Raw genomic sequence first — 17,654 nt, 5'->3', positions numbered from 1 at the left:
TGCCAGCCCCCAGATGGCTCTCCCCACCCCTCCAGGGCAAAGTGCAGCCCTGGACCTTGTTCCTCCCTCATCCTCCTCTCTGTCGCCCTCCGCAGCACCTGTGGTGACTGGAACAGGACCGAACTTCTCCCTGGGGGAGCTGCAGGGACACCTGGCATATGACCTAAATCCAGCCAGCACCGGCATGAGAAGAACGCTACCCAGCACATCCTCCAGCGGGTATGTCCCCGGGGCCCCACCTCTGGGCACCTCACGCGCCCCCCCCCACCTCCATCTGGCCCCAGCTGGTTCATTCCTCTCCCTGTTTTCACGTTCTACCTGGGAAACTCTTATTCATCTTTCAAAACCCAGCCCCCAAGTGACTCTTTCCCCAGCCCTGACATCCCACCCTGGGCTCCCACAGCCTCGAGTCCTACAGGCCTAGCCCCTGCGACTCCATGAGAACACAGACATCGGTTCTTGCTGAGATATGCTGTGTGATCGTGAGCCGGTCACATTCTGTTTGCCTCGGTTTCCTCACCTGCTAAGTGGGATCATAATCCTACCAGGTTGTTCTGAGGATTACAGTAGGTCAAGCGATCAGCCAGGCTTTCAGGGCTTTAGTCTCCACTCTGCTAGCTTGCTAACCTGGCGCTCTGCTGAGTCCCTCCCTGCCCCTGGCCCCAGGTGTCCCACCCAAGTGATGGGCAGGTTAAAGCGGATGTCATCTGAGAAGCAGCCGAAAGTCCGCGGCTCGCGTGACGTCTCGCGATAGCACCCTCCTCGCCCTGCCCCCAAGAGCCGGAAGTAGCAAAGCAAGCCGGGCCCGTCTCCGTGGTAACCGGTCCGCTGGCTTCCTTCCTCGCCCCTTAGGAGCAAGCGGCACAAATCGGGCTCGATGGAGGAAGACGTGGACACGAGCCCCGGCGGCGATTACTACACCTCGCCCAGCTCTCCCACGAGTAGCAGCCGCAACTGGACGGAGGACATGGAAGGAGGTGGGGCTGGCGGCGGGGCCTGACCGACCTTCCGGTCTAGGTTACCGTGACAGTGACTACGTGTTCCGGCAGGCACTGCGCGGGCACCCCGGGGCGGAGAGTCGGCCTGGAGCCGCGGGGCCTCCTGGGAATTGTAGTCTCGCAGGCTGCGCGCGGTTGGAAGTAAAGTCCGGGTTCGCGTTCCCGGAGCTCTTTGGTTCCGCTCTGGCCGGGGAGGGTGGAGATTATCCCTTGCCCGACTTTCCTGCCCTCTGCCTGTTAACGGCCCATCTCTGTGGGGTTCCTGCTATACAGAATTGACTCAGTAGCGATTCTGATCAACAGGGTGCTTCATCCTCGGGTCTGCCGTAGACCCTCAACTACAGCGTCCTGATACGTGGGTTACCTTTCCACTGGGGTCCTCCCTGGAGTCCTTTTTTTTTTTTTGCAAGATTCCCATCTCCATGGGATCTTGCTGTCTGTGAATCCAGTTCCATAGGAGCCCCGCCTCTTTTCTTATAGCATCCGTTTCCTGGTAGATTTTCTTGTTGCTCTTCTGTCTTCATATGGTCCTCTCCAGAGTGTCTGTTTCATGGGGCTCCTGTTCTGTAGGGTCAGCAGTTCCGTAGAAGCTTTTTTCTGTTGAGTGCTGGCTCCTCCTGATTCTTTGTTTACTTACCGTCTCCCTAAGGGCATTCTCCAAAGATTTCCCTTCTTTGGAGTTTCCATCTCCATCACAGGTTCTCATCTAAAGAATCCCTTTCTGGGAAGTCCCTGGTGGTCCAGTGGTTAGGACTCGGTGCTTTCACCACTGCTGTGGCCCGGATTCAATCCCTGGTAGGGGAACTAAGATCATGCAAGACGTGCCGCGCGGCCAAAAAAAAAAAAAAAATCCCTTTCACCTTAAGATTCTGCTCTTCAGTGGGCCAGCGTTGCACTTAAAGGAAATGGTTTGCAGAGGAGCCTGTGGGGAGGATGCCCCTGGCATTCCTCAGATTCTCAGCGGGGTCTGTGCCCTCCAGCTTTAGAAGCATGTCTCTACCCGGTCCCTTATCCCTTAACAAGGGTTCACCGCACCGTATAGCCTAGTGGTTATGAACGTGGACACTCGAGTCCCCCAGCCCTTGCAGCTTCCTGGTGACCCCACCTCTCTGCGCCTCGGCTTCTTCATCTGTAAAGTGGGGGTGTTAATACCTGCAGTACCCACCCCATAGGTTTATTGTGGGGATTAAGTGAATTAATGCATTTGATGTCCCTAAAACAGTCCTGGCACATAATAGGTACCCAGTATACTTTAGGATTTGTTTTCTTCTCTCTCCCTCCTCCTCTTTCCCTCTTCCCCTTTCCCTCTTCCCTGTAGAGTCTGATTTCTTATAAAGATCTGTCTATACAAAGTGCCATAACTATAGGATTCTTGAAAAGCAACATAACATTACAATTAAGAGGGCAGTTTCATTATAACAGAAAAGAATCTGATATATATATATATATATATATATATATATATACACACACATATATATACTTATATATATGGAACTGAAACATTTTGCTGTATACCTGAATTATTGTAAATCAACTCTTCTTCAATAAAAGAAAGAAAGAGAGAGAGAGAGAGAGAGAGAGAAAGAGGGCAGGTTCAGGCATCAGAGAGACCAGGGTTCAAGTCCCGGCTCTGTCTTTGGCTCACTGTGTGGTGTGTGGGCTGTGTAACCTTGGGCAGGTGACTTAACATCTCTGAGCCTCGGTTGCCTCATCTTCAAAGTGGGAGTGATGAAAACCATCATTCTTTTGGAGAGTTGGAAGGAGGACACGATAGAATGTGACTTAAGCAACCACCTGGCACATAAGTGACCAGGAAACAGGAGAGTTTCTTTGGTGTTCATGTCTTTATAAAATTCCCATCTCTTGGAATCAGTCTCTAACACAGCTGGTTGTGACATTTGAGGTCCCAAGCCTCCTCCCTCTTCCTCATTGTGGGCTCCCAGGTATCTAATGCTGGGAGGACCTCTCTATTTATTAGGCTTTAACTTTTTTTTTTTTTTTTTTTGCGGTACGCGGGCCTCTCACTGTTGTGGCCTCTCCCGTTGCAGAGCACAGGCTCTGGACGCGCAGGCTCAGCGGCCATGGCTCACGGGCCCAGCCGCTCCGTGGCATGTGGGATCTTCCTGAACCGGGACACGAACCCATGTCCCCTGCATCGGCAGGCGGACTCCCAACCACTGCGCCACCAGGGAAGCCCTAGGCTTTAATTTATGGGTCAGAGTGTCTCTACGTTTCTGTCTCTGTGGGTTCCCTATCTTTCTAAAGTTTGTCTCTATAAAGACCTGTATTCAGTAAGCTTTTTTTTTTTTTTAATTATACTTTTTTTAATTTTTATTTTTTTAGTTTATTTATTTTTTCTGTGTTGGGTCTTCGTTTCTGTGCGAGGGCTTTCTCTAGTTGTGGCAAGCGGGGGCCACTCTTCATCGCGGTGCGCGGGCCTCTCACTATCGCGGCCTCTCTTGTTGCGGAGCACAGGCTCCAGACGCACAGTCTTAGTAATTGTGGCTCACGGGCCTAGTTGCTCCGCGGCATGTGGGATCCTCCCAGACCAGGGCTCGAACCCGTGTCCCCTGCATTAGCAGGCAGATTCTCAACCACTGCGCCACCAGGGAAGCCCTTCAGTAAGCTTTAAGTCTGATTGTAGATAACAGAAAATACAAAAGGAAGTGCATTTCTCTCACAAATAAATGTCCAGCCATCAGCCGCCCTGGTCAAGTGTGATGTGAGGGACTCAGTCTCCTGCCTTATGCGCCACTGAATGTGGTTTTCATTCCTACCTCATGGTCCAAGATAACTGCTGGAGCTCCAGCCATCATGTCTGCTTTCCAGCCAGCAGAAAAGAAGGGTCAAGTCTGGGCATGTCCTCTCCCTTTAAGAATAATTTTCAGAAGGTGCACTTACCCCTTCTGCTTATCTCTGGGCCCCTGAGTTAGTCCTAAGGCCATACTCTGCTGCAAAGGATGCTGGGAAATGTAATTTTATTTGGGTCAATTATGTGCCCATCTCACATCAAGCGTTCTGTTACTAAGGAAGAAGGGTAAAGCAGATATTGGGAGACAGTTAACTTCTGCCCTATCATTTACTGATTGGGAACTCAAAAGCACCTCTCACTAACACTGTGATTGAAGAGGTTGTCTACATATAAAGTGAATACTATTTGGAGCTGAAAGACAGCCTGTGCTGATGTAGCCACAGCAGCCCTGAGAGGAAAAATTGTAGCTTTAATTGGAAAAAGAGAAAGGCTGGAAATAAAGAACCCAGCATTCAATTCAGGATGCTCAAAAAAGAAAAACAAAATTTTAAAAGGAAGGAAATGCTAGAGAGAGTCACTGGGGCTTGATCCAACCTTCCTACACTGAGAATAAAGTGGCCATGATGCGGGAGGACAAAGGGGAAGCCTGTACCAGCTTCTGGTGTGCGATGGGGAAATCACAGAGCTGGAAGGGAATGCCAGAGGGGGTCAGTCCTCCTATAGCTCCCATTGGTTGCCTCAGGTGATGGCAGACTCACTCCCTCCTGTGGGAGTCTCAGTACAAACCCCTAGTGTGTGCCTGCCCCTGCCTTCCGGGTGCTCACAGGCTCGTAGGGAGACATGAATTCTATCTTTTCCTCCCTCTCTTCTCCCTCCCTCTTCTTCCCCTTCCTGCCCATCCTTCTCCTCCTTTTTCTCCTCTTCCTGGCTTCCTCTGGCTTCCTGTCTAGACAGTCCCCAATTAGCTGTTCATTAAGGGGGTTAAGCTGATTAGAGTACTCTCTCCCTTCCTCCGCTGTGGCCACCATGGGCAGCGCCCAGCTAACCTCCCAGCCCCAGCCTCCTCACTCCGGTGCCCTGGAGGGGCAGAGGCCTGGGGGAAATCTTGCCAGCCCCGCCCAGGCAAGACCCCTGCAGCCACATCTCTCAGACCCCATACACCAGCTTCCAGCCCTTTGCCCCTTCCGTGCCCGGGCCAGGAGCACCAGGAGTGCCCTTTCTCCTCCTGGCCACATCCTCCCAAGGCCTTCCCTGATTACCCAGCCAAGCGGGGCAGAAAGGGGGTCCCAGAGTGCTTTGCTCTTGCTGCTTCTGTGACCCTCCCCCAGGGAACATGGGCCTCTCACAGGCAGTTATTATGTGGAGTGAAGCATGGAACTCCAATCTCTCTCCTCTCCCCCCATCTCTTTCTGAACTTGGAGGGCAGGAGGGGGTGGCAGAGCGTGGCCTGAGGAGTTACAGTTGCCTTTGAATCCCAGCTCCACCACTTCTTGGCTCCCCAGGACCTCTCAGAGGGTCAGTTCTGCCCCCAGAGGACACTGGGCGGTGTCCGGGACATCTCCAGCCATCATGACTGGGGGGCTCCTGGCATCCAGTGGGTGGGACCAAGGACGCTGCTCCACACCCCACAGCGCCCAGGATGGGCCCGCTGAGGATGACCGGTGTCAGCAGTGCTGGGGGTAGTGGGGGAGGCCATCCCACGTGTTAAGTGCCCAGTGAGTGGTGGCTGATCCCAGCAGAACTGCGCTCCGTCCACCCACCTGTACACTCCACACACTCTCTGCCCACCCTGTGTTCCGGGCCCTGGAGACCCAGTGGTTGCCTGCAGTGGGCCCCCCAGGGGAGCTGGCACTGCAGGGGGACAGGCTAGTTTGTCAAGCAGACGGGTGGGTGCTCAGATGGGGGATGTACAGGCCCACCTGTTAGATGAAGCGTATGTGCTTAAACGGGGGACAGACAGGCACGTGTGACAGGCAAGTGGAAAGATACTTGGGGGTGGGCACCTACAGGCACGTGCGTCCGTTAAGGTTTGTGTCTTCGACGGGGGACGTAGGGGTGCTTGACGCTTACGTGGAGATATATATGTTAATCAGAAAGATGGCCACTCGGATCGGGGAGGTCAAGGGCACGCCTGTTAAATGGAGAGACGCGTGCTTTGATGGGGCATGTACGGGCACTGTGTTAACCAACATCGGTTGCTCACGTGGGGCCGTTCCCAGCATGTTTGTTCAGATGCAGGAACCAGGCAGGAGAGTGACTCTTTCTTGCAGTGCCGGGCGCCCCCCGCCCCCCTCCTGGACCCTGGCTCCCCAAGGCCCCACCTCAGGAAGCTCTAGAAGGGCCTACGGAGGTGCAGCTGGGGGCAGGGTCCACGCCAGGCTATTTCCATCCAGGACAGGCTGTTCTAGGAAATCCTAAGTGAGCATCTGACAGCCGTAACCTCATTCCCCCTGCAGCCCTGAGCCAGCCGGGAGCCCAACACAAACACACACACACACGCACGCACGCACGCACGCACACACAGCAGGGCCAGCCTCCTCCCTGCCGGCCGCCCTGGATGCCACCAGCTCCTCCTGTCCCTGGGAAAGCCCGGGCCTGCACCCAAGGCCCCGCTTGGCCGCCAGGTCCCTCTGGGCCGCCAACCGCATCCCAGGACACGCTCCCCCGCTCACACACTGATGCGCACCCAGAGCCGACCAGGGCAGCAGCGTCTATAACAGCAAAAGCGGATGGTGGCCTGAGTGCCCATCAGGGGGCTGGTTCCCAGATCAGGCTCACCCCTGGCTGTGCCATCGCAGAGAATGAAAGCACCCCACGTGGAAATGCCACAGTAGGGGTGGGGGGAATGCAGCAGCATCTCAGGTGGGACAGCCCTGGGGACCCACGCAGATGTCCACTCGCAGAACCATCAACCCGAGACCCCAGAAACGGCGGCGGGCCTCGGAGGAGGGCGGGGGTCCTAACTGGGGCAGCTCTGCCCCAGGGGACACTGAGCCATGTCTGGGGACATCTATGGTTGTCATGACTGGGGGTGCTCCTGGCGTCGAGTGGGTGGAGCCAGGGAGGCTGCACCACACCCCACGGCGCCGAGGACGATCCACAGAGAATGACCCCGGCCCTGATGTGTGCAGCCTGAGAGGCCACCTTTTGCGGGGTGGCAGGCAGTGTGTCCCTAGAGACTGTCATACTGGGTGAAGTAAGTCAGAGAAAGGCAAGTATCACATGACACCGCTTATGTGTGGCATCTAAAAAAAAAAAAAAGGTACAAACGAACTTATTTACAAAACAGAAGTAGAGTCACAGATGTAGGAAAGAATCTTATGGTTGCCAGGGGGCAAGGGAGAGGGAGGGATAAATTGGGAGATTGGGATTGACATATACACACCACTCTGTATAAAATACTTGGCTAAGGGCTTCCCTGGTGGCACAGTGGTTGAGAGTCCGCCTGCCGACTCTTTGAGAGTTCGTGCCCCGGTCCGGGAAGATCCCACGTGCCGTGGAGCGGCTGGGCCCGTGAGCCATGGCCGCTGAGCCTGCGCGTCCGGAGCCTGTGCTCCGCAACGGGAGAGGCCGCGGCAGTGAGAGGCCCGCGTACCGCAAAAAAAAAAAACCTGGCTAATAGGGACCTGCCATGTAGCACAGGGAACTCCACTTAGTACTCTGTGGTGACCTATGTGGGAAAGGAATCTAAAACAGAGGGGATACATGTATGTGTATAACTGACTCACTTTGCTGTGCCCCTGAAGCTAACGCAGCATTGTAAATCAACTAGACTCCGATAAAAACTATTAAAAAAAAAAACACAACCCCCACCATGTGTGGATCCACTGTGGGCCTCAGTGGGTGTGTTTCACTGTAAAATGGATTTTAAAACAATTCCTAAACATGTCTATCTCCAGATCCCCACTTCCCCCAGAGCCCAATTCCAGAGAAGGGGCCAGGCCAAGGACTCTGCCTGTTTTCAGACACGTCGTCATCCTTTGCTGTCACTAGAAAAAGCCTCTGCAGAGCGGGGTGGGAGTGGGGGGTGGGATGCAGGGAGGCAGGCGGGGGGCATTCATGGTTCTTCAGGGCGGACGTGTGCCCCGCATCTCTGGGGTCCGTCTTCCATGTCATGACAAGGCTTCTCCCGAGCCAGCGTCCATTCTGTGCCACGGCCTCCACGGAGGCTGTATGCGCCCGTTTTACACCTTTTATTCATTGAGGCCGAGCTGGAGACCTTCTGGGTTCCCCAGGGCCACCGGGGTAGATAGTGAGACCCCCGTCTGCAGAGGAATGGCAGCAAGTAATTCCAGTGCGTGGGTGTGTGCCAGGCCCTGATCTAACGGCTTTACATGTTGTATTGCATTTAATACTCACGATGGCCCTACAGGGAAGGTTCTGTCCCCTGGGTAAGGATCGGTGGCGGGGGGGGCACAAGCACAGAGCCACTTGGGCTTTGGGGCTTTGGACCAATCCTCTGCCCACCCTGCGGCCTTCTCTAGGGCTCTGGTGTCCCTGGGGGGCAGGGGGCAGCCCTGAGCCGACTTACGTCTGGAAGGAGAGAAGGTGGGGGCCGGACTCTGTCGTCCAGGGGCCCGTGTGGCGTCAGACTCCTCCTCCCGTGAGCCGTGTGACCCTGGGCGGCCCCCTTCCCAGCTCTCAGCCTTGCTTTGCCCCTCCTTACAATGGGCTCCCAGCCCCTCGTCCATGGGTTGCTGGGAGAAGTGGGGGCAGGGGCTCTGCGGGGAGGTGCAGGGGTCCTGGGAGTGGAATAACCCTGCCTGCCGGCCCTTGACCCTCTGGCCCTCCCCGCAGGCATCTCATCCCCGGTGAAGAAAACAGAGATGGACAAGTCCCCTTTCAACAGTCCGTCTCCCCAGGACTCGCCCCGCCTCTCCAGCTTCACCCAGCACCACCGGCCCGTCATCGCCGTGCACAGTGGTGAGCACCGCGGGCCCCGGGCGGGGAGGGGCGGCTGAGCCCTCTAACCAGGCCACTTATGGCCGGGGAAGTCCCACCGGCTGTCTGACCACAAGTCCTATTTCTGTAGCCTCCCACCCGGGCAGGAAAGCCTGCAGCTGCCATGGTAGAGAGCACCTGGGCCTGACTCTTTTGGGGCCTCAGTTTCCCCTTCTGTACATGGAGGTGCAGCCCGGGACTCATCCCTCAACCTGCTCCCCATGTGTCATACTCAAGCGGCCCACCGACGGACCCCGGGGTGGAATGGCCGCAATAGGAGGCAGACACGCAGAAGGACACACACAGGCCATACAGGGGTACGGGAGCTCTCAGCCACACAGACAGCGTGGGGTGTGAGCTGAGCCCGTCACCCGTCCACTGGGCTCATAAACGTCCCCCTCCCAGGGCTGTCCATAGGACCGAATGAATTAAATCACAATGAGTTAGATAAGAGCTTGAATGTCACCTGTTGCCCCTTGGTTGTGATAATGATGATTTAGTTCCATACAAGGGCAAATACACATACAGGGCAGAGGCAAACATCAAAATAGCACAACAGTTTAGACTAGGAGCCGGCCAAGCAGGCCCCCCAACTGCCACCGTTCTTGTAAATAAAGTTTTATTGGCGGAGGGCCACACCCATCTGTTTACATGTCATCTGTGGTGGCTTTCAGGCAACAAGAGCAGCGTTGAGTAGCTGCATCAGAGACCCTATGGCCTGGAAAGCCAAAAGTATTTACTGTCTGGCCAGGGGCTAGAGAGAGAGGAAGGGGGAGTGACCACTAGTGGACACAGGGCTTCTTTTGGGGGCAGTGAACTGGTTCTGGAATTACAAAGTGAATATACTAAAAGTCACTGACTTGTTTAGAAAAAGAAAAAAAACAACAAATACCACACTGGAATATTACTCAGCCATGAAAAGGGGTGAAGCCCTGACACTCACTACCACGTGGATGGACCCTGAGAACACGATACTCAGTGAGAGAAGCCAGACACAGAAGGACACACAGTGGGTGATTCCATTGATGGGAAATCTACAGACAGAGAGTGGCTTCCTGGTTGTCAGGGGCTGGGGAGGGGATGGGGGTGGTGCTAATTGGGACGGGGTTTCCTTTCAGGGGGATGAGAATGTTCTAAAAGAGATTGTAGTGATGGTCATACAACTCTGTGAATGTGCTAAAAAAACACAGTGAATTGTACGCTTTAGAAGCATGGATTTTATAGTGTGCAAATAATATCTCAATTAAAAAAAAATATTGACCCACCAGCCATTTATGGAAAGAGCTAGCCGAGCCCCAGGTCAGGGTGTGGCCAGTCAGGCTGCTTGCTCTGTGGCTGGGGCAGAGGACGTTCCCTCTGAGAGCCACGGTCATCCTCTGTCTTTTTTTTTTTTTTTTTTTTATTCAGTAGTCAGGACTTGCTCTGACCACAGCCGGGAACTGTTCTCTCTGATTTTTTTTTAAATTAATTAATTAATTTACTTATTTATTTTGGGCTGTGTTGGGTCTTCATTTCTGTGCGAGGGCTTTCTCTAGTTGTGGCAAGTGGGGGCCGCTCTTCATCGCAGCGCGCGGGCCTCTCGCTATCGCGGCCTCTCTTGTTGTGGAGCACAGGCTCCAGACGCGCAGGCTCAGTAGTTGTGGCTCACGGGCTTAGTTGCTCCGCGGCATGTGGGATCCTCCCAGACCAGGGTTCGAACCCGTGTCCCCTGCATTAGCAGGCAGATTCTCAACCACTGTGCCACCAGGGAAGCCCCCATCCTCTGTCTTAAAAAAAGGTGTGATGGGAATTCCCTGGCGGTCCAGTGGTTAGGACTCAGCGGTTTCACTGCCGACGGCCCAGGTCCCTGGTTGGGGGACTAAGATCCTGCAAGCCAAAAATAAATAAATTTTTAAAAATAAAAATAAATAAATTTAAAAAAATAAAAATAAATCAAAGTGCTCCAAGGGGTGATGCCAGAACTCTGGGGGAGTCACAGTAGATTCATCGAATCTGGGCGTGTAAATGACAGCAGGGCCTGGTCATGGCAGATGCCACTGGGTCTCCACATATTCGTATTATTAAAGGTGCCGCAGCGTGGGCGTGACACACACCCACAAACAGTCACTCGGAGACAGGGCGGCCTGGCGGGAGCCCCTGGTGACCACTGCCCCCCTCCTCTCCACAGGGATCGCCCGGAGCCCTCACCCGTCCTCGGCCCTGCACTTCCCCACCACGTCCATCCTGCCCCAGACGGCCTCCACCTACTTCCCGCACACGGCCATCCGCTACCCACCTCACCTCAACCCCCAGGACCCGCTCAAAGATCTCGTGTCGCTGGCCTGCGATCCGGCCAGTCAGCAGCCTGGACCGGTGAGTTTGGGGGGCACGACCTCCCTGGGGCCCTGGCGCGAGTGTCAGGCAGCCCTTCCTCCGCCAGGGCAGCTTCTGTTTTACAAACGGCGGGGTCCACAGCCCCTGGAGCCAGACCGGGTGGGAATTCAGGCTTTTTCAGATGTCTGAGCGGACGGTATTCTAGGAAGCCCCCAAATCGAACACGGTTACGGCTGAGCTCAGGCCGCCTTTGGCCAGACTTCCACCAAAGCTTTTGGTGTCCGGAGCCTTTCAGATCTGGGAACTGTGGGTGAGGTGGTGGATGAATGAATGCGTACTCGCGGCAAATGCGGGGAGATGCGTCTAGGCCACCCATGAGGTCCAGCGATGCTGTTTAGGAGGCGTGGAAGGAAAGCCAGTGGGTACACAGTAGCCTGAGGAGGCAGGGAAGGCATGGCGATCCCAGGATGCTGGAGGCCTGCGGGGTCAGGCGAGCACCGGGCACCCACCAAACTCGTCCCGGCCGTGCCCACCAGGCCGGTCCACAGCCCCGGGGTGGACGGCAGCCCGAGGCGGAGGGGGCGCCCGCCGCCTTAACCACCTGTCTCTCTGTTCCCCCCAGTTAAATGGAAGTGGCCAGCTCAAAATGTCCAGTCACTGCATTTCTGCTCAGATGCTGGCACCCCCGCCCCCCGGGCTGCCGCGGCTGGCGCTCCCCCCCGCCACCAAACCCACCTCCGAGGGAGGAAGCTCGTCGCCGACCTCGCCCTGTAAGCACCCGGGAAGGCGTCCCCGAGGGGCCCCTCCCCTCCCCGGCCCTGCCTCTGGGGTCGGGGTCTCAGGCCCAGCCCGGTGGGTACCGGCGAGTTTGGTGGGTCCCCAGATGGAGGCCTGGGGCCCACGTGGTCAGGTCCACACAGGGCCAAGGCAGCCTGAGGGGATGGCCAGGGGCAAGTCTGGGGTCCGCCCCCATTGGCCGAGTGGCCTGGGGCCCCCGTGTCCCCCCTCTGGGCCTCTAAACCCTCTTCCGTGCAACAAGCAGCTGGCAGTAGGTGAAGATCTCAAACTGGAGGTGGGAGGGCCCGACCCGGCCCCCAGAAGCCTTTTGTCTGAGGAAAATGAGAATCTGTTGTGGTGATGGTGGCTTTAAAAATCAGGACATCTCACATAGAAATTCCAGAGTTCCGGATTCTCCGGGGAAAGTGGCCCCAGTGGGCCCTGTTCCTGCTGGTAACCTGGGCTGGGCCACATCCTTAGACAGGACACACCCTGCCTGCCCACCTGACCCCAGGAGGCCCTGGGTTGGCTGCCTCGCCTTGTGTAACTTTCTGCTCTCTGGATGTGGGTCCAGGTGGTAGCCTGGTGGGAGACCCTGGCTTGGTCTCCTAACCTTCTAGAACTTTCCACCCTTTGGATGTGGCTCCAGATTATGGCTCACCAGCCCCCAGGGCACCTCCCCCTCCCCCGCCACCCCCAACCCCAGTCCAGGGCTGCTCCAGGCTGGGAAGAGGTTCCTAGAATTCCCATCCTGGGGTCTATCTACCCCATCAGTGGTGGCTCTGCCCCCAGCCTCTTCCTAAATCCCCTTCCTCTTTGGGTGTCTCTCCCTCGCTCCCCAGATGAGATTCCTCACCCCACCCAAGCAGGAGGGGCCAGCCCTCCCATCTGGGCCCCATCGGCCCCCCTCCCCGCATTCAGCACCCCAGTATTTCTTCCCCAGCATCCACTGCCTGCCGAGACCCGGGGCAGCCTCACGTGCAGACGGGCTTTCTCCAAACACCATGATGGAGCACAGGGCACTGGGTTGCAATCCTGCCCCTGCATCTCGCTCCCTGTGTAACCTTAGGCAAACATCCTCCCCTCTCTGAGCCTCAGTTTTCTCAGCCGCAAAATGGGAGAGTCACCAGAGGGTGGTGGCGAGTGAGTCAGTGCAATAGATCAGGGAGAACATTCAGCGGGAGGCCGGGTGCAGAGGACAGAGTCGGCATGCGGCGCTGGTCTTCACCTACTCTCCCTGCTTTCTCATCTGTGAAATGGGCATAATGTTCACGTCTGCCGCGTTGAGGCTGCCGAGGGTTAGAATGGGATAGTGCCCAGTGCCTGGCTTACAGTGACGCTTAATGGGCGAGGGAGAAACACGGATTTCTTCTCCTTCCTCTGCTCCGGCTTCTGAACTGCAGGTGCAGCCTGCTTCCCAGCCCCCACCCCCAAATCCCCCAAGCCTCACCACCTCCCACTTATCTGCACCCTGGTGGAGACCACATGGGGACCCTCCCGCCACCCCTGTCCCCTCCCCAGCCTGGGCTGCGAATCATTCACTCGCCGGCAAAACATAGTGCGATTAAAATATAATCATATATATATATGTGCACACACGCAGCCTTCCCCATGCCCTCTCTAGGAGGGAAATTAATAAATAAAACGCCCTCAATAATTCACGGCCCCCCACGCGGCGGGATGCAGGCTGCAGGAGCAGGATGGACCAGGCAGTGGAACACTGAATAATTCACAGGCGGTTTCTGGATTATGAAACTTTCATCCTGCGCCTACCCTCTCAGCAGACACCTGCCCGCGTGACCCCGGGGGCCCAAGACCGTGGGCTTTTCGGGGTGCCTGGACCATCGGGGGAGGGCGGCAAGCTCGGAGGCACCGGCTGCTGGGTATGAAGGCCCGGCTGTGTGACCCTGGGCAGCGGCCACCCTCTCTGGTGCTCCCGCGTCGCCCCCGCGCTAATGGGCTTTCGGTCTCTCTCCTCCCCGCAGCCTACTCTACGCCCGGCACGTCCCCTGCAAACCGTTCCTTTGTGGGATTAGGACCAAGGGATCCAACGGGCATTTATCAGGCACAGGTAGGGGCCAAGAGGCCGGCTGGTGGGGGGGTGGGAGGGGCAGGGCAGAGGGGCCGGCCTGGGCGCGCAGAGAGAGGCCGGCCTGCTGGGTCCCGTGCCGCTCCCGCCAGCCGCACCCCTGGCACGGTGGCCAGCCTCCCAGCCCCTTCCAGGGCCTCGAGCCCACGCCCGGGGACGTGGTATGGCCCCAAATCCTGCCAGGGGACACTCCTGGCAGAGCTGCTGTGGGGCTGGGATTTTCACCGCCCTGGCCCCATTTGTACCTATGGGAAGACTGAGGCTCGCAGAGGCAAGGGGATTTGCCCAGGATCACACAGCGCGTCAGCCCAGGCTTTCAACCCTCCAGCCTTCATCCCCTCCCACGCCGGCCGGAGGGAGGGACCACAGGAGAGGGAGGGTAGGGGGTGCCAGAGGACCCCAGGACACCAGGGGCAGGCGGGGGGCTGAGGCAGCCCATGGCAGGGGGCGGGGCCTCCTGGTAGGACCTGCAAGCCCCCAGCCCTGGCTCCAGCCTGCGAAGTGGGAGTGGGGCGGCAGAGGCGGGGTGAGCATCACTGCGGCTGAGCGCGCACCAGGGCGGGGGCGTGAGGCTGGCTGAGGACGAGACGAGGAGGCTCAGAGAGGAGGAGTGAGTTGCCTGAGGCTGCACAGCAGTGCAGGGCAGAGCCTTGATGGGTCTGGAACTGAGACTCATGGCTCCCAGCTTCTCTCGGGGTGGGGGGTGGCCTCAGCCCCTGCCCACGTGTCCCCGACACCCGCCTTTGGGCCAGGGTCCACATCTGTGTTGCGTGCAAGCTGCGAATGTGTCGGCAGGGGGTGTTCAAGGGTGGCGGCTGGACCCCAGAGCCGTGCTCCCTGGTGCGTGTTGGGGAGGGGGTCATGGGATGTGAAACAGCCACCAGCTGCTCCAGGCCCAGTGAGGCCCAGACACACAGAGAAACCTCTTCAGGGCTGCCCAGCATCTCCAAATCCCCAGAGCCATAGAGTATGGGGATTTGTGGGGTCCCCAGGGGTCAGGTTCGGATCCTCAAGCCACTTTGGGAGGGTCCCCCGCAGTGGAGTTCGTGGGGAGGCGTGGGGAGGCGGTGGAGTGGTAGCCACATCCCCGGAGACGAGGATGAGACCAGAATCGGCCACGCTGACCATCCACCACAGCCTGGACCCCTGGCGACCATCTGAGGCTGGCCAGGTTGCTGCTGGCAGCTCAGGGGGACAGAGTGGGTGGGCAGGACCTGGCTATCCCCCTCCCTCCCTGCCCAGACTTTAGCTGGGGGTGCTGGGGTCAGGGTACCAGGGCTAACTGCGCGGAGCTCTGAACTTCAGTCTCTTCTTCTGGCCTTGGGCACCTCCTGGGAGTCTTTGAAGGGTCTGGAGCATTAGGGGACCAGTTTTACCCAGAAAGGGCACTGAAAGGCCAAGACCACCCCACACACCCTCGCACACCCAAACTGTAAGTGTCCTGCTTTACAGAGCCCCAGCCAGGATCCGACAGAGGGGGTCACTTGGTCAGGGTTACCCACCGAGCTGGGGTGGCCCCAGGATTCCCCGCCTTGAGTTTTGGGTTCTGTCCTGGCCTAGACACCCCTGCCCCCCGGTGCTCAGGGAGCCAGGCGTTTCCTCTCCCACCCCCACCTGACAGCCCTCCCGGCTGGAGGCTGGGAATGTCCTAATTGCTGCAGAAAGCAAAGCTAATAAAAGTGACAGGGAGGGGGCCCTGCCCCCTTAACCCTTCCCCAGCTTCCCCCCCACCCCATTGTCAACCCCTGCATGGGGGGACGGGGGACCACCCGGAGCCAATGGCCTGCAAGGGGAGGGAAACCAAGGTGCCGGGGAGGGGGGCACCTTTGGTCACCACCCCCCTTGGCCAGCAGGCCCCGCTGGGGACCCAGAGAGAGTGGGTCTGGGGCTGTGGAGGAACCTGGGGATCGGGGGGGGGGGGGGGCGCATCCAGGGCCCTGCTTGGGTGGGGAGGGGTGAGAGCCTGGTGTCAGGTAGAGTAGGGTGTCCAGGCAGGGGCATCAGCACTGCCAAGGGCTGGAAATGATGAGGAAAGAGCCTGAATGTGGAAGACCTCAAATGTGGGCTTTAGCCTGGGGGCCGAAGGGAACCACTGAAGGGATGGAGAGGGAGGCAGGAGCACAGCCAGGGCTGGGAGTTGGAAAGAACTTCGTGGGGCTGGTGGGGGAGGGTGGCACGGAAGGTGACAGACAGATGAGAGACCCCAAGGCTTATGGAAAAGGCGAGGCCCCCCATCTGGGTCTGGTGGAGGACCCCGCCAGCACCACGCAGGCAGGACCACGGGTCCCTGGACTAAGGGCACCCAAGTCCCCCGGTGGGTTCAGCCCCCCACCCCTGGCAGACCCTGGAAGGAGGGAAGGGTGGGAGGAAGGGGCCATGAGACCCGCTCCCCGCTCTTGGAGCCCCTTTGCAAAGGGCTCAGAGCCCAGAGGCCTCTCCTTTCTGGCCCAGTCAGCACTTCCTCCGCCTTCGTTATTCCTGGCCGGTTGGCTTTCCTCTGCCCCCACCCCCGGCCCCTGCCCCCCAGCCTGCAGCGGCTTCTCTCCCCGCACCACCTTCCCTTCCATCTCCTGCCCTCCCCACAGTCAGTGCCTTGCCCCCTGATCAATAGCCTCTCCCCTCAATCAGCGCCCCTCCCCCAATCGATGTCGGTTGATCCCTCCCTGATCGATTGCCCACCTTCTTCATCCCCTCCACCCCTGTCTCTCACCATCAGTCCCCCCAGTCCTGAGCCATCCATCACTTTGGCCCCCAGAGTGGGGCTCTTGTGGACTCTGACACCCCCGCCCCCTCCGCTGTGTGAAGGGGTCCACCCGGCCGAGCATGTTACACCAGAAGCTCTTTGCCCACCACGCCCCTTCAGCAGATGAGCAAACCGAGGGCCAGAGGAATTTAAGCCGCATGCCCAAAGCCACACTAGTGGCTCCAGCCAGGCCAGGGGGATGCCAGAAGAGCCCAGAACTCACTACTGACACCGCGTGGCCTCTGTCTCCCCCTCAGCTGATGGGGGACGATGTTGAGTTGAGGGTGCCCCCCCACCCCCCACTGCTATGGGCAGAGAGCCTAGGAGGGGAGGAGGCAGAGAGGAAGGGCCTAGGGGAGGCCAGCCACCACCAGGGAGGGTCACGCCCAGAATCTGTCTGGTTGCCAACGGAAACCAGACATGAGGTAATGGCCAAGATGAACTTGAACTTGGCTGGAGGTGGGGGGCTGGGAGCCATGCATGGCGCCAGTTCGATGGGATGGCCCAGCGGCTGCAGGGTGGCCTGGTTGGAGGGGGTGCGATTGATTTACAGCAGGGGGTGGAGGAGCAGCGCTGCTGTGACCCCAGCGGGGTGGGGATGGGGGTTACCTACCCCCAGGCCCGCCCCACACAGGCGAATAAGGATGTATTTCCAGGGGAAGGGTCTGTACAGCGGCTTCCCTGTGGAGACCCAGGCCAGAACTGTCCATGCAGACCCGGCCACCTGACCCAGAGCCTCAGTCTCCCCCTCTGGAAAGTAGGAGTCATGACCCCCTCAAAGGCCAGGCTAAGGGGTCAACCCCAGGCAGGGGGACAGGTGAGGACTGAGGCCTCTCAGGCCTGAGTTCGAATTCTGGCTTCTCCCCTCCCACGCTGGTGGGCTTGGGCAAGTTACCTTACCCCTCTGAGCCCCAGTTTTCTTCACTGCAAAACGGGGTCGGGGGGCAGTAGTCCCTCTTTCATGGGGGCTCTGGGGGAACCGTTAAATGGGAAAATGTCACCCTCCGCGGACAAGGTGGGCAGATCCCCTCCCCTATT

At 58.0% G+C, this 17,654-nt stretch overlaps 1 protein-coding gene across 13 annotated transcripts in view; it reads left to right on the top strand.

The window, feature by feature from the left end:
* The window catches only part of NFIC (nuclear factor I C), a 117,694-nt gene that overhangs the window by 82,594 nt on the left and 17,446 nt on the right, over window positions 1-17,654 (top strand). For 6 of the 13 annotated variants that reach the window (XM_032628539.1, XM_032628537.1, XM_032628531.1 and 3 more), the window contains 5 exons: window positions 96-219; window positions 853-977; window positions 8,551-8,676; window positions 10,862-11,046; window positions 13,770-13,855. In XM_032628539.1, coding sequence (XP_032484430.1) covers window positions 96-219; window positions 853-977; window positions 8,551-8,676; window positions 10,862-11,046; window positions 13,770-13,820 — 611 coding nt within the window. In that variant the 3' untranslated portion in view covers window positions 13,821-13,855. Of the gene's footprint in view, window positions 1-95; window positions 220-852; window positions 978-8,550; window positions 8,677-10,861; window positions 11,047-11,629; window positions 11,778-13,769; window positions 13,856-17,654 lie in introns of all 13 variants that reach the window. The other 7 variants (XM_032628544.1, XM_032628542.1, XM_032628532.1 and 4 more) reach the window with 3 other exon arrangements.

Source organism: Phocoena sinus, chromosome 3 (genome assembly GCF_008692025.1).
Source record: "Phocoena sinus isolate mPhoSin1 chromosome 3, mPhoSin1.pri, whole genome shotgun sequence".
NCBI classification, from domain to species: domain Eukaryota; kingdom Metazoa; phylum Chordata; class Mammalia; order Artiodactyla; family Phocoenidae; genus Phocoena; species Phocoena sinus.
This window is presented reverse-complemented; position numbering and strand designations above follow the sequence as displayed.